The sequence below is a fragment of the Ascochyta rabiei genome, chromosome 14, assembly GCF_004011695.2.
Source record: "Ascochyta rabiei chromosome 14, complete sequence".
Taxonomy (NCBI): domain Eukaryota; kingdom Fungi; phylum Ascomycota; class Dothideomycetes; order Pleosporales; family Didymellaceae; genus Ascochyta; species Ascochyta rabiei.
The window spans coordinates 82,605-106,315 of record NC_082418.1 but is presented as its reverse complement, the minus strand read 5'-3'; the positions used below and the strand labels follow the sequence as shown (position 1 = coordinate 106,315).

General features: G+C 54.0%; 8 protein-coding genes across 8 annotated transcripts, besides 36 other annotated features; 7 read left to right on the top strand and 1 right to left on the bottom strand.

Moving 5' to 3' along the window:
* Window position 1: 1 nt before the first annotated feature.
* Window positions 2–38: a tandem repeat.
* Window positions 39–913: 875 nt separating this feature from the next.
* Window positions 914–1,938, top strand: EKO05_0007975 (uncharacterized protein; the record flags this gene model as incomplete). The annotated part of the gene is made up of 2 exons (XM_038941293.2): window positions 914–1,000; window positions 1,051–1,938. The coding sequence occupies 2 exons, from the start codon at window positions 914–916 to the stop codon at window positions 1,936–1,938; spliced, it is 975 nt and encodes a 324-aa protein (XP_038796447.2).
* A 444-nt stretch (window positions 1,939–2,382) lies between these two features.
* Window positions 2,383–2,435: a tandem repeat.
* Window positions 2,436–2,543: 108 nt separating this feature from the next.
* Window positions 2,544–3,396, bottom strand: EKO05_0007974 (uncharacterized protein; the record flags this gene model as incomplete). Its single annotated transcript, XM_038941279.1, has 2 exons — window positions 2,544–2,597; window positions 2,671–3,396. The coding sequence occupies 2 exons, from the start codon at window positions 3,394–3,396 to the stop codon at window positions 2,544–2,546; spliced, it is 780 nt and encodes a 259-aa protein (XP_038796446.1).
* Window positions 2,769–2,809: a tandem repeat.
* Window positions 3,001–3,136: a tandem repeat.
* Window positions 3,397–3,419: a tandem repeat.
* A 208-nt stretch (window positions 3,420–3,627) lies between these two features.
* EKO05_0007973 (Proteasome endopeptidase complex) lies at window positions 3,628–4,395 on the top strand (the record flags this gene model as incomplete). Its single annotated transcript, XM_038941454.1, has 4 exons — window positions 3,628–3,630; window positions 3,679–3,697; window positions 3,748–4,199; window positions 4,252–4,395. The coding sequence occupies 4 exons, from the start codon at window positions 3,628–3,630 to the stop codon at window positions 4,393–4,395; spliced, it is 618 nt and encodes a 205-aa protein (XP_038796445.1).
* Window positions 4,396–4,876: 481 nt separating this feature from the next.
* Window positions 4,877–4,944: a tandem repeat.
* A 10-nt stretch (window positions 4,945–4,954) lies between these two features.
* On the top strand, window positions 4,955–7,303 carry EKO05_0007972 (RNA helicase; the record flags this gene model as incomplete). The annotated part of the gene is made up of 1 exon (XM_038946413.2): window positions 4,955–7,303. One exon carries the CDS (start codon window positions 4,955–4,957, stop codon window positions 7,301–7,303), a length of 2,349 nt encoding a protein of 782 aa, XP_038796444.2.
* Window positions 5,262–5,300: a tandem repeat.
* Window positions 5,332–5,356: a tandem repeat.
* A 1,199-nt stretch (window positions 7,304–8,502) lies between the features above and the next one.
* Window positions 8,503–8,582: a mobile genetic element.
* Window positions 8,581–10,448: a mobile genetic element.
* Window positions 9,374–9,576: a mobile genetic element.
* Window positions 9,380–9,576: a mobile genetic element.
* Window positions 10,447–12,488: a mobile genetic element.
* Window positions 10,449–10,465: a mobile genetic element.
* Window positions 12,457–12,501: a mobile genetic element.
* Window positions 12,502–12,685: 184 nt separating this feature from the next.
* Window positions 12,686–18,194: a mobile genetic element.
* Window positions 13,371–13,393: a tandem repeat.
* Window positions 13,485–17,593: a mobile genetic element.
* Window positions 13,488–17,662: a mobile genetic element.
* Window positions 13,503–17,662: a mobile genetic element.
* On the top strand, window positions 13,521–17,669 carry EKO05_0007971 (uncharacterized protein; the record flags this gene model as incomplete). The annotated part of the gene is made up of 1 exon (XM_038941497.2): window positions 13,521–17,669. One exon carries the CDS (start codon window positions 13,521–13,523, stop codon window positions 17,667–17,669), a length of 4,149 nt encoding a protein of 1,382 aa, XP_038796443.2.
* Window positions 14,595–17,590: a mobile genetic element.
* Window positions 14,862–17,482: a mobile genetic element.
* On the top strand, window positions 18,113–18,641 carry EKO05_0007970 (uncharacterized protein; the record flags this gene model as incomplete). The annotated part of the gene is made up of 2 exons (XM_059637171.1): window positions 18,113–18,478; window positions 18,531–18,641. 2 exons carry the CDS (start codon window positions 18,113–18,115, stop codon window positions 18,639–18,641), a joined length of 477 nt encoding a protein of 158 aa, XP_059493154.1.
* Window positions 18,120–18,194: a tandem repeat.
* Window positions 18,195–18,241: a tandem repeat.
* Window positions 18,242–18,387: a tandem repeat.
* Window positions 18,242–18,830: a mobile genetic element.
* EKO05_0007969 (uncharacterized protein) lies at window positions 18,681–19,171 on the top strand (the record flags this gene model as incomplete). Its single annotated transcript, XM_059637170.1, has 3 exons — window positions 18,681–18,717; window positions 18,767–19,015; window positions 19,068–19,171. 3 exons carry the CDS (start codon window positions 18,681–18,683, stop codon window positions 19,169–19,171), a joined length of 390 nt encoding a protein of 129 aa, XP_059493153.1.
* Window positions 18,773–18,830: a tandem repeat.
* Window positions 18,831–18,885: a tandem repeat.
* Window positions 18,886–18,972: a mobile genetic element.
* Window positions 18,886–18,972: a tandem repeat.
* Window positions 18,973–19,015: a tandem repeat.
* Window positions 19,016–19,320: a mobile genetic element.
* Window positions 19,321–19,343: 23 nt separating this feature from the next.
* Window positions 19,344–19,448: a dispersed repeat.
* Window positions 19,449–19,976: 528 nt separating this feature from the next.
* EKO05_0007968 (Procollagen-proline 4-dioxygenase) lies at window positions 19,977–20,976 on the top strand (the record flags this gene model as incomplete). The annotated part of the gene is made up of 2 exons (XM_059637169.1): window positions 19,977–20,293; window positions 20,403–20,976. 2 exons carry the CDS (start codon window positions 19,977–19,979, stop codon window positions 20,974–20,976), a joined length of 891 nt encoding a protein of 296 aa, XP_059493152.1.
* A 2,194-nt stretch (window positions 20,977–23,170) lies between these two features.
* Window positions 23,171–23,601: a mobile genetic element.
* Window positions 23,601–23,698: a dispersed repeat.
* A 2-nt stretch (window positions 23,699–23,700) lies between these two features.
* Window positions 23,701–23,711: part of a mobile genetic element that runs on past the window's edge.

Sequence of the window (23,711 nt, the reverse complement as noted above, 5' to 3'; positions counted from 1 at the left end):
CGGTGGTGGTGGTGTTGGTGGTGTTGGTGGTGTTGATGCAGGCAGATGCGATGCGTCCTGGAGCTCACGGCGGCTTCTGGCTAGCGCGGCGGTCCAAGCTCACGCTGGGTGCCTCAACGCTCAGGCAGCCTGACCCCGCCGCAGACCGGGCACGGCGGGCAGCCTGGGAGAGCTGGCGGGCGCGGACGTCGGGCGCTCTGCCTCTCTCCAACGCCTGCCACGCCCCCCCTCCCCCCCTCCCAGGCAGGTGCACGCCTCCAGCCCGTCCTATTGCCACACGGTCCGCGAGCTGCTTCCACACCGGCCTTCGCACAAGCCTGGTCGATGCAGCCGTGGCCCACGGCGGTCCCGACGCTGGCTCCGCTTCTTCACCTTTGATGCGTTGTCGAGTGTCGACCATGCTTTGCACGCACCAGCAGCAACCCATTGGCCCTGCGCCGGCTAGCCCGAGCTTTCTGTTTCAGGCCGTTGCGAACTGGACGTGGGCGGCCATGCCATCCCGCCTTTTCGCTGCCCTCGACCCAACCGCATGACCCATCACCTGCGCGCTACCCAGTACATATAGCACCATTGCCTCGCCGCCGCAGACTGACCTCCGTCCACGCTTTTGCCCTTGACTCACCCACAGCTGTCGCTTTGTTCCCCTCACCATTTGGACAAGGCCGCCGTTGTTGCAAGATTCTGTTGTCAGCGCCCAACCAGGACCCATCTGCCAAGCATCGCCAGACCACTGTCCACATCCACCCTGGTCCCAGAGCGTTTGTTCGAGCTGACAGAATCGTTCCAACAACCGTCACAGCGTGTGCTGACGTCTTCAACCAACACACGTTGGTGCATTTGGCGCATCGCCGAACCGCCTGTGGCCCAGTTGACGCCATCAGCGACTGTGGAACCGCATTCATAGATGCAGCCCATGCTTGTGCACTACTGCGACTGCTCCTACAACACCGTCTTTGCTTACAGCCCCTCTGTATTCTCCCAGAACATCGCCTGCTCCCATGTAAGCTCCTGGCCGCTCGTCATGTCGACGTACTGACCACTACGTCATAGTGCGGCTCTATATCAACGGGCATCAACGTGCGAGCCAAGGCCGAGGAAGACGCAAACATGCAGCAAGATGAACTCGCCCAGCTGTTTGCAGCTAACATGCATCTGTCACAGAACGCAGCACACCAGCAGCAAGTGCAACAAGAGTCAGCGCGGCTGCAGCAAATACAACTAGAACAAGCGCGGCAGCAGCAGCAGCAAATACAGCAAGAACAAGCGCAGCAGCCAGAAGCCCCCAAGGCAATCGTGTATGCTTCGAGCCACTACACCCACTCACACCATGTCGTGCCCACCCGTAGTGCCTCGGAACCGCCAGCAAAGACGCACATTGACATGTCTGAACTAGGGGCGATTTTGCTGCGCAACAGCATCAACCCGGAACTGCTTTTCCCGTCCCAAGTCGAGCTGTTCCAGAATGCAGATGATGACCAGCGGTTACGGCTGCTCGAGCTATGGCGCATCTCCCCCCCACAGGGCCGCCAGGGCTATCCAGCAGGCACAGACTACAACATGTCGCGGCAGCTGTACGACTGGCCGCCGACGAGCCTAGCGCAAGAGGAGTCGATGGCCAAGCTGCGCTATGAGAAAGCCCAGCAGGACGAGCAGGCGCGAGAGCCAAGTGCGTCGCCTCAGGCAGCAGAGCCGTACATGGCGTCGGGCTACGACATGCTTGCGCAGCGCGACTACGAGCAGTCGGCCCACCAGTCGGCCAAGCAGTCAAACTACTACCCGGCGACGGACCCCGTGTACAACAGCGCGGCCAGCCACGGGCTGTGGCAGAACAAGGTGGGCACCATCTCGGACATGGAGAACAACTACGGCGCGTATGCCTATGCCCGCGAGTACGGCTTCCAGCAGCCGTCGTACGCCGACGAGGAGATGGTCATGTAGGGGGGCATTGGTGCGTTTGTGGCGTCTTGCTTTGCATGGAGGCGTGGAAGGTATGAAGACATGAAGGAATGGAAGGTTGGAAGGTATGAAGACATGAAGGAATGGAAGGTATTAAGGCATGAAGTTATGAAGACGTTGAAGGTATAAAGATACCAAGGTATGAAGACATTGAAAGTATAAAGGTACCAAGGTATGAAGGCACGAAAGGTACAAAGGTACAAAGGTATCAAGGTATCAAGGCATGGTGGAGGCACTTTGGAGTCAATACCCATTTCACAGGACATGTTCAGGATGTGGCAAAGGGACTGGAATACACGGCGTTGCATTGCTCTGTCTCTTTCTCTTTCTCGTCCCACACATGCATCGCGTCGTCGCGCTGATGGGATGCAAAGCAGGATGCTGGCCCTGCCTGAACGCCATGAACAGAATGCTCCCCTCGTCCAAACACGTACATGTACACGGCACAGCGCCCCTCGTCCAAACACGTACATGTACACAGCACAACGCCACCGCGCCGTACCTCTGACTGTCGTCCTTGGCCCCTGACTGTCGTCCTTGGCCCCTGACCACCGTCCTTGGCCCCTGACCACCGTCCTTGACCCCTTCTATTTCTTCGCCTTGCCACTCGGCCACTTCTTCCACCCACGACCATGGCCTCTCTGCAAACGAGTTAGTACGCATTCCCGCCCCACGTCGCCGCAACAACAGAGTACCACGCGGGCTCAGACTCACCTGTTTCCACTCCTGGATCAGCCTCGGCATATCCAGCATGGCCTGTCTCCGCATCTCCAGCCTGCCCTTGAGCGTGCGCTCCCACAGCTTTCCCTTGACGCGCTGGCCCTCGCCCGTGCCCTTGACCGTCAGCCCGCGCTCGATCCGCCGCGCTTCTTTCTCCCCGGGCTTCTTGATCGTCCAGGGGAGCAGGTCGACCACGCCGTGTGCGCTCGCGAGCTTCACGAGGTCGGCTTGCTTCCGCAGCCCGTACACGGGGCCGTGCCAGCGGCCGGTGGTGAAGTTCTTGGTGGGCTGGAAGGGGTTGGGGAAGGCGAGGTCGGCGGGTGTTGTGGGTGCTGGTGTGGCGGTGGCTGTGGCGGTGGCTGTGGCGGTAGGGGCTTGCGAGACGGGGGGCTCGGCGGCGGGGGTGGTGTGGTGGGCGTGGCGGTGGATGGGACGTCGGCCGTGTCTGCGGGCGCGGCTGCGATTTGCGAGGTGATGGTGGGAAACAGCTGCGGCGGCGGGTAGCGCTGGAAGAAGCGCAGCAGCCGCGGGGGCAGCGTCTTTGCGAGCTCGACGGCCTGTGGTGTCGCCATGTCTGCGGGAGTTGCGTGGGTGGAGCCGCTGCTGGTGTGCTGGTGAGCTGGTGAGCTGGTGCGCAGGTGATGGGCCGGCGACGGGATGCAATAAATCGCGCCAAGGACGGCGGAGGGCGCTCGGGCCAGCCTCCTGCTGGTGGTCCATGGCGGGCGGGCGGGCGGGCGAGCTCGTCGCCGCGTTCGTTAGCTGTGGCTACCTGAGCGCCGTGCCTCCATCGTCAACGTCCAACACCCACCACCCACCGCCCACCGCCCTCCACCCTGCTTGTCGCCTGTGCGCTACTGCTCTCTCCCCACGACCACCCACAGGGCACCTTCACCGAGACCACCCACCTCACCGCCTCCAGTAGAGCCCTGTCCGGACCGCATCACAGCCATGGTGAGCTCCCCCACGCCGCCGGACCCTGCACCCAGCTAACCGCAGCAGTCGTCCCCGTTCTCGATAAGTACGAGGCCCCTGCACGTCCGCCTGCGACGAGCCCGCTAACCTCGACAGACGGCGGCGCTGCCGTGGCCATGGTGGGCAAGGACTGCGTCGCCATCGCCTGCGACCTGCGCCTCGGCATGCAGGCCCTCACCGTCTCCAACAACTTCCCCAAGATCTTCCAGTACGGCGACGTGTTCCTGGGCCTGACAGGACTGGCCACAGACGTGTCGACCGTGTCGGACCTGTTCCGCTACAAGGTCAACATGTACCGTCTGCGCGAAGAGCGCAACATCTCGCCCCAGACCATGGCCAACCTCGTCTCGTCGTCGCTGTACGAGAAGCGCTTCGGGCCCTACTTTGTCAGCCCCGTCATCGCCGGCATCAACCAGACCACGGGGAAGCCCTTCATCTGCGGCTTCGACAGCATCGGGTGCATTGACTTTGCCAAGGACTTCATCGTCAGCGGAACCGCGAGCGACCAGCTGTTCGGCACATGCGAGGGCCTGTGGGAGCCGGATCTGGTGGGTCCAGCCAGGTCGCAGGTACGCCGAGACGGCAGCTAACGGCGAACAGGGCCCAGACGACCTCTTCGAGACCATCTCACAAGCGCTGCTGAACGCCGTCGACCGCGACGCACTCTCTGGCTGGGGCGCACACGTCTACATCATCGAGAAGGACAAGGTCACCAAGCGGTTACTGAAGGGCAGGCAGGATTGAGCTGCGTGCACGCGCTACGACATCTACGACTTGGGGCGAGGGCTGGCCCAGTGGAAAGGCTGCCCGGCTTCGAAATAACGACACGACAGGCAGGTATCAGTATGCTTGGGTGATGCCAGGAAGCATGAGACTAGCAAGGTAGAACTGCAATAGATGGTTGCTACCTTTAAAAACCAATCCATGAAGCTCGACCGCGTGAAGATAATCATGGTGGTAGTCGTGCTGGGCTGGGCGGCGACGCGCACGTGACAGCGTGCCTGATCGCCGCGACCTAGGCAAGCTCGAACCTTTCCACACCACACCCTTGCACTCGCACCAACCACAACGTCCGCCCCAACATCGACACGACCTGGCATTCACAAGCGCGCCTGGCACGCAACGACCTGGCGTTGAACGAATCGACATTCACCAAGGCACCCGGCGCTTTCTGGCGAACACCTCCTTCACCAACGCACACCAATATACACCAACCATACCACACACCAACCATACCAACACAAACCAACCATACCAACACACACCAACGCAAACCATCGCATACCAACGCATGTACAGTAGCATGGACTACCCACCACCACCGCCACCCCCGTCGCTCAACGACGCTCCACCTCCGCCGCCGCCTGGTTTCGACGCTCCACCTCCTCCGCCGCCCAGCTCCAACGTACCCCCACCCCCACCCCCACCGGAGGAAGACTCGCTCGGCCCCGCGCTGCTGCCCAAAAAAGCGAAAAAAGGATGGGCGTCGCAGAAAAAACAGCCGCCGAGCATCGACGACATCCTCAAAGCCAAGCGCGAGCAAGAGGCCGCCGCGGCGAAACCAAAGTTCTTGTCCAAGGCGGAGCGCGAGCGTATTGCGCTTGAGAAGCGGACGAGGGAGGTTGAGGAGGCGAGGAGGAGGAGGGAGGGTGCGAATGGTGGGAGTGCGAGTGCGGGGATGAATGGGAATGGGAATGGGAATGGGCAGACACAGAACGGGGCGCGTAACGGGTCGATACCTACTGGGCCTAGGTCTATGCGGTACGAGCCTCCAAGTGCACCGTCGAGGGTGAGTCAGAGAGACGGTCAGAGAGACGGTCAGAGAGACGGTCAGAGAGACGGCCAGAGAGACGGCCAGAGAGGCAGGGACATGGCGCCTCCGCCTGTGCCAGACAAGAAATCGGGCAAGCGGCCGCTGCCCGAGGATGCGGAGGCGGCTATGATCAAGAACCGGTACATGGGCGCCGAACAGAACCTGTCGACCTTCTCCGCCAAGAAGAAGCGCAAGCGGACGACGGAGAAGAAGTTTAACTTTGAGTGGAACGAAGAGGAGGACACGAGCTACGACTACAACCCCATCTACCAACAAAAGGCCGAGACCAACTTCTTCGGCCGCGGCAAACTCGGCGGCTTCACCGAAGACCAGACGGAGCGCAACACACAGCAGTTCATCGAGGCCATGATCGAGCGCGACCCCGAGTCGGGCCGCGCGCGCGCAGAAGCCATTCTTGAGATGGAGAGGCGGCGGAGGGAGGAGGGCGGCCGCGCACAGCTAGACAAGCACTGGAGCGACAAGAAGCTCGAGCACATGCGCGAGCGCGACTGGCGCATCTTCAAGGAGGACTTCAACATTGCCACAAAGGGCGGTGCAATTCCCAACCCCATGCGCAATTGGGAAGAAGCGGGCCTGCCGGACAACCTCATGCGCATCGTCGACCAGGCTGGATACACGGAGCCCTCTGCTATTCAGCGCGCCGCCATTCCTATCGCGCTGCAGTGTCGCGATCTTATTGGTGTTGCAGTCACGGGTTCAGGTAAAACTGCAGCCTTCATCCTTCCTCTACTTGTCTACATCTCGCAGCTCCCGCCCCTCGGCCCAGCAAATCGCAATGACGGCCCGTACGCCCTCGTCCTCGCACCTACCCGCGAACTGGCCCAGCAAATTGAAGTCGAGGCGAAGAAGTTTGCAAACCCGCTTGGCTTTCGGACAGCCGTCATAGTTGGTGGTCACTCGATCGAGGAGCAAGCCTTCCAGATGCGCGATGGGTGTGAGATTATTATTGCAACCCCCGGCCGACTGGTGGACTGCATCGAGCGCCGCGTGCTCGTCCTCAGCCAGTGCGCGTACGTCATCATGGACGAAGCGGATCGCATGATCGACATGGGATTCGAAGAGCCCGTGAACAAGATCCTCGACGCGCTGCCCGTGGGCAACGAGAAGCCCGACAACGAAATGGCAGAAGACCCGGACGCCATGAAGCGCGGCATGTATCGCCAGACGATGATGTACACAGCCACGATGCCCACGGCCGTCGAGCGCATCGCCCGCAAGTACCTCCGCCGGCCAGCCATCGTAACCATCGGCAACGCTGGCGAAGCCGTCGAAACCGTAGAACAACGCGTCGAATTCATCCAAGGCGAAGAAAAGCGCAAGAAGCGCCTCTCGGAAATCCTCAACAGCGGCGAATTCGCAGCCCCCATCATCGTCTTCGTCAACATCAAGCGCAACTGCGACGCCATCGCGCGCGATATCAAACACATGGGCTTCTCTGCCGTCACTCTCCACGGCTCCAAAACACAGGAACAGCGCGAAGCCGCCCTGCAATCCCTCCGCGAAGGCCGCACCGACGTTCTCGTCGCCACCGATCTGGCAGGCCGCGGTATCGACGTCCCCGACGTCTCGCTCGTCGTCAACTTCAACATGGCCGGCTCTATCGAATCATACACGCATCGTATTGGTCGTACGGGTCGTGCGGGTAAGAGCGGTGTCGCGGTTACCTTCTGGGGCAGCGAGGATGCGGATGTGCTGTACGATCTCAAGCAGATGCTTAGTAAGAGCCAGATCAGCAAGGTCCCGGAGGATCTGAGGAAACATGAGGCTGCGCAGCAGAAGGGCGGGCGGAAGAAGGAGGGGAAGAGCGTGTTAACGTAGAGCACTACCAACGAGCAAGCTATCCGCGAAGCAAACAATTCTGCTACTTGTCCCCAATATGCATTTCATTTCCACTTCCACACTTGCCCGACATCGATTACCAGTAACCATCGCTTCTGTTGCTGGAACCAGCTTTCCACCCACTCACTCACCTTCTCTTTACAACCCAAGACAGCTCTACGCAGGAAGCTCCCCGTTTGGCCTCCCCTACGCCGCTTCGTTCACACGCAGCCCATGGCGTTGTTCTGCATGGTACCGAGAGATTCGAAAAAGGGCATGACTCCCAAAGCAACAGCTAAACCGAAGAAAGAGACACATGACGACGCTGATGCGTGTGGAGACTCCAACGATGTGGTGGGTTTTGCACTCGAGAAGGACCAGGGTAACGACACAGTGAAGCGTGGAGAAGAGAGGTGGCCTACGCTTGGTACGTTGTCCAGCGTAGTCGAGGTCCAACAGCACCGAGAACATCTGCAGCCGGTTCGAGATGGCCAAGGTGATTCGGCCTGGATGGAGAGAAGTTGGCGTTGAGAGTTGGGCACCCGGTCATCTGCATATTGCTTGCTGGAAGGGGTGTTCATACCACGAGCTGCACACTGGCTCTATGCCCTTACACGTCAATTCGAGGGTACGGCGAGTCTGTTTCTCGCGAAGGAATTTGACCTACCGCTTGATATCGACGCGCTTGATGCTGCCCTAGACGGCGAGCGAACATATCTCCAATCGAGGATGTACCGCCCGCCAAAGCAGGACGAACGCCACGCGGGTGCGTCTGTGTAGGATAAGACAGGCACTCGATTGCTACTGCAGCAACGGATATGGACCTGGGTCAAGCCAAGGCGACCCAAACATCTCCCCGCCCCATCTCAGTGTCAACAAGTCGAACATCAGACGCCCACAGCATGTCTTGACTCTTGACCGCCTATTCTCACGTCACCAAGACGAGCAGACGAGCCTAGATGGCGATGCAGCGTGGGCTGCCTCGTCAGTGCAACGCTTGGGCGAGCTCAAGCCGATAAGACGCCAGGTAACGACGACAGATCAACTCGGAACCCACCCGCGTGCTCCAATGCTCAAGCCTAGGAGGAGGATGCGGTGTTCCGAATGATCGATGCGCTGGAGCAGCGGTACGTCGCCAGGTCGAAGGACCCTGTTGTTCTCATCATCCTGGCACTGCTTATCCCTGCTGTTTGGTATTGTACCGTGTCCGTGCGCGCAACAACCGGAGTCGCGCAACAACCGAAAACCACCTCAACGCTTAAAATTAGATGAGGCTATAACGTACCCCACGGGCGAGTCGGACAACGGGCGAGTCGGACACTTTTGCCAAGCCCCTACCAAACACCACCCTATTATGGCCTAAAACAACCTAGTTTAGTGCTGCAATGTGCAGTATAGTCTGTAATACTATTTAGAAACTACTTCTACCTCTTTCTTACACGTTTGCGTGTTATATCCTGTCTAATTACACTGTCTACAGCGCCTTTGGGAGGGCTTACCTCCTTTAGCGCGCACCTGCTTCTTTGCCTTCTTTCTATCACTACGCGCCCCAAACTCCTTAAGAGCTATTAATCGCTAGCCCTCTTTAACTGTTAGGGTCCCTTCTGCCTAAACTTACTTTCTTTTGTGTGATTTTTGTTGTGTAGCTGCCTTATTAGTAGCTTAAAGCTAAGTAATCTCCTGTTGCGCTAACACTAGCTTATGCGCAATTATTGCTGCCCCCTTTGCTACCTTCTTAAACGCCTTAACTATAGAGGTAGGCAAACTATCTATATACTTCTAAATCCTTATCTTTATAAGCATTAATTACAACCTAAGTTTAAGGCTGTTGCTTAGGGTTTGCGACTGCCAGAGCTTGTTGTTAACAGGTAGTGGTGGTAATAGAGTGCGCAACTTCACATTAAGGGCCATTATAACCTAGTCTAGGTTAAATAGGACTAATCTAGCACCTTAGAACCCTCTCTAGATATTCTTAGAAGTAATTGCAGCGTTATAGGCGCGTATAAAGTATAGCAGGAACTCTGTCTTTATAATATAGTTAATCTAGTTCTATATAAGTACTTTAGCTTAGCGCCTATACGCCTTCTTTAAAGCAGCAAAACAACCTACATTAAGGGGCTGTGTAAGGTGTAATAAGTAAGAAGGCAAACAGAAAGTAATAATCTTGTTATCCTTACAGTATTGCTGGAATTTAAGAGAGTTGTAGCTCTTATAACTATTAATAATAAGTAAACAGTAGGTGCTAACAGTACGCTCCTTTGTATGCCTGTTAAAGTAGTTTATCTAGTCTATACTAAGCTTATTAGTAGTCCAGCCGTTATTAGAGACTCCAATAACCTAGTCTTAAGGCAGTTCTTCCTCCTTGTACCAGGCAGAGAGGTGGTGGTAGGCCTTAAAGATAAGGAAGGCTAGAATAGCCTATCCTTTAGCATTAATGCTCACTATAGCTGTAGCCTACTCCTAGTTGCCTAGCTAAATAGCTTTTAGCTAACCTTGTTGTTCTAAAGCTGTAATAACTGCTCCTAGGGAGATCTGGCCTATTATAAAGCCTGTCTTGTTAAAGTTGTATATGTCTTTATCCTAGATGCTATACTTAGCTTTAGTATTAGCTACTAGGCTAAACCAGCCCTGTAGAACCTTAGGATCCTTATAGAGAGATCTCTTGTAGTTGTACTTATAATTAAACTTAACTTTAAGTTCTAGGTGTTGCTTAACAAACGTACTAGGCTAGTTTACGCTAATAGGGCCTAGATTACGCTTAGCGCGCAAAGAATTGGCTATAGTAGCTACATCTAAGAGCTAAGAGGAAAATCCTTACGCATCTAGCTTAAGAACATATTTAATAATTACCTCCTCCTTATTATTATCTAGCTTCTGTAAGTTAGCTATAGAATTAGCGTGTAAAGGTTGTCTAGTGCGCTGGTTACTTAGTGTGCTTTAAGGGACCTTGTAGATAGCAGCAGCGCGTTACAGAGATAGAGTCGCGTCTTGTTTAAGAGCCTGGAGCGCAAGCTGTATCTGCGCTTCCTTTAACGCGTTTAAATAGTGTTGTTAAGAAGACATTAGTGTAGGAGGAGGTGTTTGGTGGGGGCTTAGCAAAAGTGTCCGACTTGCCTGTTGTCTAACTCGCCCGTGGGGTACGTTAGAGCCACCTACAACAGCTATTATTTTATAATTTTATAGTGTAGTACTAATTAATTACTTATAAAAAAGATATACTATTTAAATTTAGCTAGTAACTTAACGTTGCGGCTACGTGATGTGGTTTTAAGTAGGGGAGCTAGGGACAGCAATAGGGGACTACAACCACTAACATTATCCCTAGGACTATGTTTTTAATGCTTTTTTAGCTAGGTTGCTTATAAAGCTTTCTTTTTACTCTTTTAAGGTAATTGTATAGCTTTTACAGCATTAAGCTCTTATTATTAATACTGCTTTTTAGCCTTCTGTTTAGCCTTCTAATTTGCTGTATTAGCCTTCTTCTTCTTATGCACTACCTTAGCTGCCTCTTACGCTACACGCCTCTCCTCCTTCTTCTTCTCCTTAACCAGCTTCTTAGTAGCTGCTACTTCCTTACTAGTAGCTTTTCTAAGCTTCTCCTCCTTCTTCTTATGTTGTCTAACTTGCTTACAGAAGCGTGCTTTGTTAACCTTTCTAGGTAACTAGAACACTGCACCACTATAGTACTCCTGCTGTTACTACAAGTCTAAGGTTTTACTCTTCTTTTTATGCTTCTTCTGCGTCTTTAGAGTCTTTTTAAGGCTATCTATCTTATACTAGAGGAGTAAGGTTTTAACTAAGATATAGTAGATTAATTGTCTTATCTTTTTAACGTTACTCTTACTCTAGTTTTTAACTACACGCTGTAACAACATCTCTATTTTAAGCTAATCCTTGTTGCTATAAATAGACAATAAGGACCTATCTAAATCTAAGCTCTCTAGTGTTTTAACAAAGCAGTAGAGGATAATGTTAGGATTAAGTAGATAGATACCTGTTGCCTTAAAGGACTTAAGTATTAGCTTTTTAGTAAAGCTACACATCTATGCTAGCCAGAATAGGCAGAAGAAGTCTGCTCTAGTAATAGGTGCGTTGTTTTAAGCCTTATAGATGTATGTTATAACTACTTTTAAGTACGCTGTTAATAGAGGCTTAAATAGCACTATATTAAGCAGCTAGAGCGTTTAGGTTAAGTAAGGGGAAAGGATAGCTAGGAGGATCTTGTAGTTATTACAGTACTTAATAAAGTCTATTGTTACGTAGGATCTGTGGCTATCTAGTATTAAAAGCCTCTACTTTCTTTATGCTTTCTCCTTAGTATAGTAATTAAACACCTGCTTAAGCTAGGTAAGGCCTATATCCCTATTTGTCCACCCTAAGAGAGATAATGTAACTATTACAGAGTGTTTTTCTGGCTTAATTTTAGCTACCTAGTCTAATTTAATGCTGGCGTTAGCTAACTTATAGATAATGCCTAGTAGTAGTACTATCCTATTACTACACACACACGCTATAAGCGTCTACTAAGCTTAGTTACTATCCTAGATAGATGCTTTAATCTCTCCCTTTATCTATATATGCTTACTAAACATATATTTTATTCTACCTATAATACTAATTATAAAGCCCTTCTTATCTATATTATATATATAGCAACCCTTAATAGAGTATTTAGAGATTTTGTGCTATAGTAGGTTAAAGTAGAGCGTATATTTATTATAGGAATTAGCGTTATAACATAGTTAATCTATCCTAGTAGAGTAATGCAAGATAAGATAGATAGAGTACTTGTTAATAAAGCAGGTAACCTAGCTCTTACTAACTAGATTTTAAGCCACTAGCAACGCAAAATTCTGGATTATCTCTCTAGTAGGTAGTAAGTAACAAGTACTAAGCAACTCTATGTACTTTATAAGCTCTATCTCCTGTTGTAGCATTAAACGTTGCTAGTTAATGTCCTTGGTCTCCTAGGAGTCCTGAACGTGCTTGTGTCTCTAAGCTAGAGTTACGCAGTTAACGCTGAACCTAGTAGCAAAATGCTGATACACAAGTTTTTTGCCTGGTTTTAGCGCATTAATTGCTGCAAGCGCTTTGTTAATAGCTGCTATAGTTGTTAAGTTACAACGCGTCAAAGTATAGTGTAGTTGTGATGATTCAGTTGTTGCGCGACTCCGGTCGTTGCGCGCACGGACACGGTATTGTCTTGATATAGAAGACTGGGACTCGCTCTCGTTAGGTAGTAGCTGTTAGCAGAGTCCTCCTTCTAGCATATATGAGAGCAGACTACTTAGGAAGGGACTTGAGAACGTTGCGAGCGTTCTGCGCTACTTGGCACAGTATTGAGAGCTAACATGTAATCTGATAAGGCGAAGACCTCCAACATCTTATATATAAACAGGTTAAAGTGATCTCCCCAACAAAGCCCCTGTAAGCCCTGAAATAAGTGCCAGATAGCTGATAAAACTCGCCGCTACCTGCCTATCTGCTTGAGACAAATTAATCAGCCCTGTAGCGGGCGCAGCAGACGTGTAAAGTTGTCGTTTTCTGGCCGTGCACCCTCTAGCGTCAACTCTCAGCTATACTAACGTCCTACACCGCCCGTAGCGGCCCTATATTGTTCCGGTAATCTGCTCCTGTAAACTCCTGTAAAAAGTTTTACAGGTCCTGTACAGGCTCGCTACAGGGTTGTATGGCCCGTCCACGGCGTGTTCTAGCCCCCCCCCTCCAGTCTTTTCCCTAGCCGTCAGCCAGCCATCATCCCAAGTATTTTGCAGCAGCTGTAGGACCTATCTCCCATCTGCTAACTTCCGCCGCAACCGGATAGGGGGCGTCTACCAGCCATGTAGCAACTGCAGTGCCGTAACTACTACCTCCCCCTCTCTCTGATTACGCTTACAGTCAGTAGACGTCCCGTGCAGGCCGCCGGCGACGCCGTCTCTCTACACCTCCACGTCCATCAAGCCCCCAGAGGGACCGCCTAACTGCCTCCCAGCCAGCGCCCAGTGCTAGCGCCCCTGAACAGGCCTCACGCCGTGAGGGCAGTGCCAGTAATACTCCTAATAACCCGGCTGCTGCTGCTCCAGCTGCTGCCCCTAGCTCCCAGTATAGTGATAACCCGTTTGACGACCTGCCTGAGACAGTCCTTGTAGGGCTCCAACAGGACACCACCCCGCTCCTGCGACGTCGTCCTGATGGTGTATACTACGATATTGGCAGCATGCAGGTGCCCTGTTCAGCCTGCGGCGCCTTACACTGGATAGATGAGCGGAAGAGCACTACCTCTGTAACAGACCCGCGATTTACTCTCTGCTGCCTGGACGGCGAGGTCGACCTGCCAGCCCTCACACCGCTGCCGTCGTACCTGTATCAGCTACTCAACACGAATACTCTAGCAGCGCGGCACTTCCGTAAGGAGCTACGGGCCTACAACGCTGCCTTTGCGTTTACCTCGGTAGACTGTACACCTACCAGCCGTGGGGCGCAGGGCCCTGGCGTGCAGGTGTTTCAGATCCACGGGGCCCTATACCACCGCAGCGGCCCTGTAGAGGTTCTCAAGGGAAGCCTGCCGCAGTACGCTCAGCTATACTTTTACGACCCACAGTACGCTGCCAACGCCCGCCACCAGCGGAACAGCCACTTACAGCTCCAGATTCTCCAAGATCTAACAGCAATGCTATATAAGATTAATAACCCATATATATCTATATACCGCACAGCCCAGGATCGGCTTAACAGTAGCGCTGCAGACGCCCGCGTTATACTAACCAGCAGGCTTACACTAGCCCTAGAGACTGGGCAGGACCGCCGCAGGGAGAACGTACCTACTAGCGATGAGCTAGGCCTAGTGATACCTGACGCAGCAGGTGCAGAGACGTCCCGTCCCATCGTCCTAGCGGCCTGTAACTCCAGCGCCCTGTTTACTATCAGCGCCGCCCACCCATCTTACATGCCGCTACACTACGTACTGATGTTTCCCCACAGGGATTCTAGGTGGCGGCCGGGGCTAACGCTCCGTAACCAGGACGGATCCCGTCTGCAGACGTCGCTGACCCAGCAAACCTACTATCGATACTATCTACACCCCCGCCCTGGGCAGACTACAAATCCGTTCCGCTTCTACAGGCTGTTTCAGCAGTACGTTGTGGATATCTGGGCTATCTGCGACCAGGCCCGGCTGGCCTGGATCCGAGCAAACCAGGCACAGCTGCGGGCAGACCTGTATAGCGGTGTTGCTGATGCCGTTATAGGCAACAACAACGCCCAGGCAGGCCCTGTTGGACGCCGCGTTGTCCTGCCGTCGTCCTATCTAGGCAGCTCACGATTTGTCAGCCAGTGCTATCAGGACTCTATGGCTATCGTCCGTCGATATGGCCGCCCTACCCTGTTTATCACTTTTACAGCTAGCCCATACTGGCCAGAGGTTGCCCGTGAGCTCCGCCCTGGGGAGACAGGCCTGAATCGGCCTGATCTAATCTGCCGGGCCTTCCATCTGAAGGTGCAGAAGCTAGTAGCTGATGTGAAGAGCAACCTGTTTGGCACCCATCTGGGCCACGTGTACACGATTGAGTACCAGAAACGGGGCCTGCCCCATATACACCTGCTGCTGTTCCTGACCCTACACAACCGCGAGGCGTTCACGGATCCTGTAACAATTGATAGCACTATCCGGGCTGAGATCCCTTCCCCTGTGGATGACCCAGACGGCCTGCTTACAGAGGTTGTACGGACCTTCATGCTTCACAGGCCATGTAGGGAGCACAATCTGCAGGCCCCGTGTATGGTGCCTCAGCGCGACAGCGCCCCGCCGCGGTGCTCTAAGAACTTTCCTAAGCGTTACTGCCCATCTACAGTGGTCCATAAGGACGGGTACCCTGAGTATCAGCGCCGGGATGATGGCCGCACGCTTGCTGTACGGTGTAAGGGCCGTATTGTACACCTTAATAACAGCTGGGTTGTCCCGTATAACCCTGGTCTGCTCTGTAAGTACTGGGCCCATATCAATGTAGAGGTTTGCGGCACTATCCACGCTATCAAATACGTCCACAAGTACATCTACAAGGGCACTGACAGGGCAGTACTAAACGTCTCAGAAGCAGATAAGGTTAAGCAGCATCTAAACGGGCGATATATCAGTCCATCTGAGGCTGTTTGGCGGCTGTTTGAGTACCCAGTACACATGGAGCGGCCCACTGTAGTGCCCCTAGCGGTCCACCTACCGAATGAGCAGATAGTTACGTTCCCTGCTAACGCTACCACTGCAGAGTTATCAGCCCGCCTGGAGCGATCTGTAACTACGCTTACGGCGTTCTTCCAGCGCAACGCTGACCATGAGTATGGCTGTGAGGTCCTATATCAGGACTATCCATCCCAGTTTGTTTGGCACCTCCCGTCACGGACCTGGCACGTGCGTCAGCGCGGCACTGCGATTGGCCGCATGTACTTTTGCAGCCCGCTACAGGGTGAACGGTTCTATCTACAGCTTCTCTTGACTACCGTACGGGGTCCACAGTCCTACGCGGACCTGCGTACCTTTAGCGGCACAGAGTATCCTACTTTCCAGGCCGCCGCAGCTGCCCGCGGGTTACTGCTACACGATGGAGACTGGGTAGCCTGCTTCCAGGACGCCGTTACGTTTGCCACAGGCCAGGCGTTACGGTACTTCTTCGTTGCTGCTCTCTTAAATGGGCCTGTTACAGATCCAGCTGCTATCTGGGCAGCCTTCCAGGCGGATTTGTGTGACGACTTACCTGAGGCTGCTGCTGCCCTGCTAGTATCCGCAGATCCAGACGCGTACCTTGACTACGGCCTGTATCTGATAGAAGGGCTGCTGGCAGAGTCTGGCAAACGTCTTACGGATTTCTCACTCCCTGCGTGCCAGTTCAACTGGGGAGTACGGCTGCAGAATCAGCTTCTTGCCGCTGAGCTGGCCTACGATACAGACGGGCAGGACACTGCCTTCTGGGACACTGTTACAGGGCTGAATATGGACCAGCGCGCCGTATTTGATGCCGTTACTGCCGCTATTGAGGCTGACCACAGCACTGCCCACTTCTTCGTACAGGGCCCAGCAGGCACAGGCAAGACGTTCCTCTGGCGCTGTATATGTGCCTACTATCGCTCTACAGGCCAGGTGGTCCTGTGCGTTGCGTCGTCGGGTATAGCTGCTGTCCTGCTGCCCGGCGGCCGCACTGCCCACTCCCGTTTCCGGATCCCGTTGGATATCCACGACGATTCCATCTGCCCTGTTGCTCCAGGCTCGGAGCTTGGGCGGCTGCTGCAGGCCGCTACTCTAGTTATCTGGGACGAGGTGCCTATGCAGCACCGTTACTGCTTTGAGGCAGTCCACCGTATGCTGCAGGACGTCCGTAGCTCCCCTGCCCTGTTTGGCGGCCTCCCTGTAATTGCCAGCGGCGATTTTGCCCAGATCCTACCCGTCGTCCGCCGGGGCCAGCGGCCTGCCATCGTCAACGCCTGCCTGCAGCAGTCTACGCTCATATGGCCGCACATGACCGTACTGCACCTGCGTCAGAATATGCGGGTGCTATCTGGGGCTGACAACACCTGTTTTGCAGCCTGGTGCCGGGGACTGGCTACCCGTGAGATGGATGGCCTGATCTCTATCCCAGACTGGATGACCGTCTACTACAGCCTACAGGGCTTCCTGGATCACGTCTATCCGCCGCACCTCCTCCAGCAGGCTGCTGCGGACTATCAGGTCCTCAACGGCCGTGCTATACTGGCCGTACGGAACGACGCAGTGGCTGTAATCAACGCCGCAATGCTTGCTGCCTTCCCTGGTGAGCTAGTAGAGCTGGTTGCAGTGGACTCTGCTGAGGTTGAGGACAATACAACACAGGATCTGCCTCCCGTAGAGCTGCTGCAGTCCTTTGAGCCCCCGTCACTGCCCCCGTCACGCCTTCTGCTCAAGGTAGGCGTACCAATAATGCTTCTACGGAACCTGTACCCAAGCCAGGGGCTCTGCAACGGTACCCGTTTAGCGGTTACACAGATATCCTCCCGCTGTATCCAGGCCCGCATCCTATCTGGCGAGTTTGCAGGCCAGCTCCGCCTGCTGCCACGTATCAGGCTCACTTCAACCAGTAGAGAGCTCCTGTTTATCGTCAGCCGGGTCCAGTTTCTAGTTCGCCTCTCCTTTGCAATCACTGTAAACAAGTCACAGGGCCAGTCACTCTCTGTTGTAGGCGTTGATCTGCGTCACGCTGTGTTTACACATGGCCAGCTATACGTAGCTATGTCCCGTGTAACTACACTTGCAGGCCTGTCAATCCTGCTGCCAGCACCTGATACTAGCGATGAGCTATCCTGTACGGTCCCTAATATCGTATACCCAGAGGTGCTCCTGTAGCCAGCCACAACCTACTAGTATATCAGCCTGCCAACGTCGCCGCTACCAGTATATCAGCCTGTCAACGTCACTGCCACAACCTACTAGTATATCGGGCTAACGGCTATCAATAGTACGTCACCGCCTAGTTATTCTGCCGTTACAGGTGCTATTGTGCCCGCAGGTTGACCTTTACCGTGAGCTTACAAACCCCCCGCGTACCAGTATCCAGCACCAATCAGGCCACGTACAGTGACTGTACAATCCAGATACAGTATAGCCACAGGCCCTATAACATCATTTGATGGCTGCCTATTCACTGTTTTGGCCCAACAAACAGAATATACTATTCACGGTGAGCTACAACACCAAAATATCGCAGGTCTTGGCAGCCGCTAGCTGGCTGCGATATACTATATAGGCAGCCGCCCTCCCCCCGTTTTACTACTCTCTAGGTCATCAATATGGACTCCTCCGCCCCCGCCGACGACGTCGCCGCCCCCGCCAACACCGCCGCCGCCGACGCCGCCGCTGCCCTCGCCGCCCCCGCCAACACCGCCAACACCGCCCCCGCCAACACCGCCAACACCGCCGCCGCTGACGCCGCCGCTGCTGCTGCTGCTGCCACTGCTGCTGCTGCCACTGCCGCCGCCGCCCTCGCTGCCGCCCCCGCCCTCCCGCCGCTCCCCCCTGCCCCGGCCCGCCCACCGCCGCCGCCCTGCTCGCCATGCCGCCCGCCTCGCGGGCCTGCACAAGGCTGGCTTCTCGGCCAGTCCAGCGCCAGCTGGAGTTCCGCGCGGGCTACAAGCCCAGCAAGTTCAACCTCGCTGGTAAGTAACCCCCTGTAAGTGTCCTGTAGAGCCCTGTACTAACAGTAAGCAGTTCGGCAGCAGAACCTCGAATCTGCGCTCGCGCAGGTTGTCGGCCGCGTCGCCCCCACCGAATGCGACTCCTGCCAGCAAGCAGCTGGCCCGTATACTACCTGCGTGGTAGTTACAGGCCAGCTGCTCGACTCGTGCGCCAACTGCCACTATGGCAGTGAGGGCGCCCGCTGCTCCTTCCGCCGTAAGTTTACAGCCTCCACATTCCCCATACAGACCTTATTGACCCTGCTACAGCCACGCCCGCCCCCGTCGTCCCCGTCCCCGCCATCGCCACCCCCTCCAGGTCCCGCCGCCAGGTCGCTGCCGCTGCCGCTGCCGCTGCTGCTGCCCCTGCCCCTGCCGCTGCCCCTGCCACCCCCTCCAAGAAGCGCCGCCGCACCACCGCCACCCCTGCTGCCTCCCCCGCCGCCGCCGCCGCCGCCACCACCGCCACCGCCTCCAAGAAGGAGAAGAAGAAGGAGAAGAGGAAGAGGAAGAAGAAGAGTAGGTTACAGGCCTGTAAAAGAAATCTACTGGCTGCTAACATTTTTTACAGAGGTCCGTAAGTGCGTACGGGACGTAAAGAAGTCTGTAGCGGCTCTAGAGCTTGCTATGGATTCCTCCTCCTTAGAGGACAGTGATGAAGATGATGAGGATTAAATAGTTTACAGGTCTGCACATGAATGAAACAGTGTTTACAGTGCTATTTACACTCCTGTTACTGTTGTGATTTTCCCTTGCTTACTAACTCTCTACCCCGCTACCCCTGTAAACGCAAAGCTCTGCACCCGCTGGCCCAAACACTGGCATACCGTAGAACTAAATGTCAGGCCCTGTGAGGCAGACAGCATGTGGATGCGTCCACCCCTGACCTGGTACTGGCAACAAGTACTGCTCTGGTCGCGTGCTTACTATCTAAGTGAGAATCGATACCTCTGGACAGTAGCAGTGCCACGCTGTATTAGCCAACACGCGTCGCGGCATCACGTGACTGTACATCGCCTCATTTCACCTCACCCTACCTCGCCTCACCGCCCCCGTGACCTCAAACAACCACCTCTGGTATTATCAACACCCACGGAAAACAGTGACGCGGAACCAATGATGCACATCACAATCCGCATCCGCATCTGCATCCGCTGCACTGGCCGCATCGTACCGACAGCCTAGGGGGAATTAGGTGCGCTGCTCCACTCTGCGCACCGGCCAGCACGGCACGATGTTCAGACCAGGAAACCGCTCAAGCGTACTGCCCCACGGTGGCGGCACGGCTGCGCTCTCCCCTTTATCCCCTTCTCCTCATCGTCCATACGGTCTCTACGTCCTTGATCTGCGCTCTTTGCGAACGCGCGGGCTTGGGGTTCGCTGTCCAGCTGTTTTCGCTCCCTGCTCCTCTTGTCCTTTCCGCACTCTTTTCGTCTCGGGTAGGTGTCGCTGAGCGGGCTGCGCGCTGTTGCTGGTTGCGATGCGTTCCGCTTCTTTTGCGTCGTCGGTCTCCGTGGTTGCGCTGCTGCAGTATGCGTTCCTTGCGCTCGTGGCTTATGTGCTTGCGGGCGCTCCGCTGCTGGAGATGCTGAACGGCTGGGGTACGGGGTCGCATTCAGATTCGCACCCAGGGGGGATGAGTCCGCAGAAGCTGGATAGCTTGGTGGTTCCTGACGCGAATTTGACGTGTAAGGAGCATAAGCTCGGCGGCGTCCATGTCCTCAGTCGCGAGCCGTTGGTGGTGTATATTGAGGGTTTCTTGGGTGTGGAGGAGGCGGAGGAGGTTGTGAGGTTGAGGTATGGATTTTTCTTCTCTCCCGTGTTTGCACTAGGCATATGGTAATGTTGGTGATTGTGTGGTGTGGTTCGACTTGATGCATGTGATCACCGCTCATTCCCCTCACAGCACTCCGCTCTTCCAACCCGCCACCGTGTGGTCTGCAGGAGAAGAGCGCCTCGATCCACGCGTCCGCCACTCGAGCAAAGCGGCAGTTCCGCGCTCGCGTACAGTGCGCTGCATCGAGTCGCGTGCGCGCGCCTTCCAGGGATGGCGCCCTTTCGTCTTTGTAGAGAAGCTGTGGGCCCAGCGATACGGGCCGGACGGACATTACACGTACCATTACGACTGGAACAGCGCGAGCAGGAAGCAGGGCAGGGTGAGTAGCTTCATGGTTTGGTTGGGCAGCGAGTGCACAGGCGGCGGAACGCATTTCCCACGCATCAAGAGGCCGGAGGGGAAAGAGTGGTGTACGTTTGTCGAGTGTGGGGACGAAGCAAAGGAGGGCGTGGTATTCAAGCCGGTCAAGGGCAACGCTGTCTACTGGGAGAACCTCCGCCCAGATGGGACAGGGTACGATGAGAGTTGGCACGCGGCATTACCGGTCCTGAGTGGCGAGAAGATTGGCTTAAACATCTGGAACTGGTTTCAGGATGGTTATGTTCCGCCAAAGGAAGAAGGAAAGGAGATCGAGATGAACTAAGAGCCAATGTAAAGCTTCTAGCATCGAGAGACCAGTATGATTCCGGTGTGCTACCTAGGTTCTACTGTACAGGCACGCCCCGTGCGCAGTGATGGGACAAAATGTCAGTTCAAGATGGTTCTCGATCAGTAGAGATGACTTTGACAGTACAAAACAAGAGATACCGTTCGATTGTACAATGCAAGACAACCATGGTCGAGTATCTGTTTGGTATGATGGACGACGATGGCTCTGCTGCTCTCGTTGATTAAAAGTCAGAACTCGGTGCAGAATCAAGTCGATGATCAAACATAAAATCTCAAGCAACACCCAATCGTACTTTGACAACAATGTTTGGTGAGTTCTACTATGACAGCAGCACATGCTTCATATCTCTCTATCCCGCAAGAGCTTCTGGCGATGATCTCTGACGAGCAGTAGAACAGTCACGGCGTCTCCAAATTACGTACAACGGCTTCACTTTCCAAGCGCGGTACCAAGAGTCTGCGAAGCCCATGACACTTTCTCCCACTTTCTCCCAATTTCCGTACACGGCTATTAGCCTCATTGTCCGTGACCAACGGATGCGTCGGTTTTGAAGCCCTCTTGGAGCCTGCAACCCACTCACCCTAGAGGCTGACCGGCGACTGGCGCCAATTCTACCCAGTAGGCGACATCTCTGTTGACGCTGGATGGGTATCCCGCGCTCAACACTGTTGAGTCTTGCATGGACTGTGTGTGGAAATTGGTGCGTTGCAACGACGCGGAGCGAGAATAGGTCGTATAGGCTTTAAGTGCTACGGTTACTGGACTCGCGGAGCTGCTGTTTGATCAGGATCTATAGAGAAACGGGAGGTTCTTAGTGGTTGGGAGGAACGTATGGTGGCTCAGGTTTGCGAGGAAGGTATATGTGGGGGTCGAGTAAGAATGGCAAGATACTTGTGCGTGACTGTGTAAGTGATAAGAACAGATTCGATGCGGGTTGGTTGGCTGATCGCGATGGGGGTTTCGCAGATCAGTAATCGCGCCTCTGATGTGTCCAAACAGACAGGCTTGACGTGCGAACAGTGGCGTGAAGACAACTCAAGTATCTGAACCTCTTTTAGCTTTAACGGCGGAGCGCCGACTGATTTCATGTAAGTCCACAGCCAGCTTTGGAGGTCGAATTCATCATTCATGAGCGGCACAGTCATTCCTAAGCACCACGAAGACTTACCTGATTTCGATTCTGCAATGGCATACTCTTTTCCTTGGTCGAAATCACAGAACCAGACTGGGCATCAGCTGGTACACACGAGTGAGCTTATGAAGCACTACCTCGACATAACTCACAGACACCCTGCTCAAGGCCTTTTGGCTGTGCAATGTCAAATTTCCACTGTCAGCGAGCAAAGCCCCACAAGAACATCTAGACTACAAAAGTCCGGGTTCGATAGGGGAGCACGCTGACAGCACGGCTTCCCCCGCGTAGATGAGGGTTTAATATCCCAATATAACCTCCCTGCGCGGAAGTGGAGCCACAGACGATACAATGTTCCAATACATCTGACTTGAGGACGCTCTACACACCGACAGTAACAACATGTCATCAATCATGACCTCGACAATCCCAGCCCATACATCTTGTGGGACCTGCTCCCCAAGTCTGGCAAAGATCGCACAGGTATTAAGTCATCGGTCGCACGGCTGAGACGGATTTGGGCGCGTGCGTACTCAGACATGCCGTTTCACCCACCGGTTACTTGTGCTTTGTTGTTCCGAGATTTAGACCGAGCAAATTCTCGGTTGGGGGGCATAGCGTTGCTTCAGCCACTGCTACGTACTTGGCTTTGTGGGGATTGCAGTCAAATAGTAGGGGATCCTTGTGCAGGCGTATGGAAGTATCATGCTGCTGAAAGAGCCTGTACTCGAACCAACCGAAGCTTGATTTCCGGAGAGATTGGAGGAACGCAGCCTCGAGTCTTGATTGTTATTGTTGCACGCGACGAAAGGAGGGATCTGGAGAAGGAGAGTAAGAGACCCTGCCAACCAATAGAAAATCCAATTCAATGACTCAAAAAACAATGGCCATTACAATAGTAGCACAAGACTTTCTGACGTATCTGCCACCCTTGGTGATTTACGGTGTAAGATGGTCGAGCCGATGAGTGGGACAACAAAGCACAGTGGACAAAGTCTGGTTCAAGTTGATCAATCACTGGAATCTTTAAAGGAGACTAAAAAAAAGCACTACTATAGTACTCCTGCTGTTATTGTAAATCTAGTACCTTACTCTTCTCTTTGTGCTTCTTCTGCTTCTTTATAGTCTTTTTAAGGCTATCTACCTTATATTAGAGGAGTAAAGCCTTAGCTAAGATGTGGTAGATCAATCGTCTTATCTTTTTAACCCCCTAACTCCTCTTATCTTTAGCAACCTGCTGCAACAACGTCTCTATTTTAAGCTAGTCTTTGTTACTATAAACAGACAATAATGTACTATCTAAATCTAAGCTCTCTAGTACTTTAGTAAAGTTACTAAGGATAATTTTAGGATTAAGTAGATAGATACCTGTTGCTTCAAAGGACTTAGGTATTAGCTTTCTAGTAAAGCTAGAGATCTATGCCTAATAGAAGAGCTAAAAGAAGTCTGCTCTCTTAATAGCTGTGAGGGCTCGGCTCGAACCCACCTGAGCCACACGGACCAAAAAGGTACAGTAATCCATCAGATGGATTGACTGGGGTTCGAACAGTATGAATACCCGTGACAATAGCTGTGT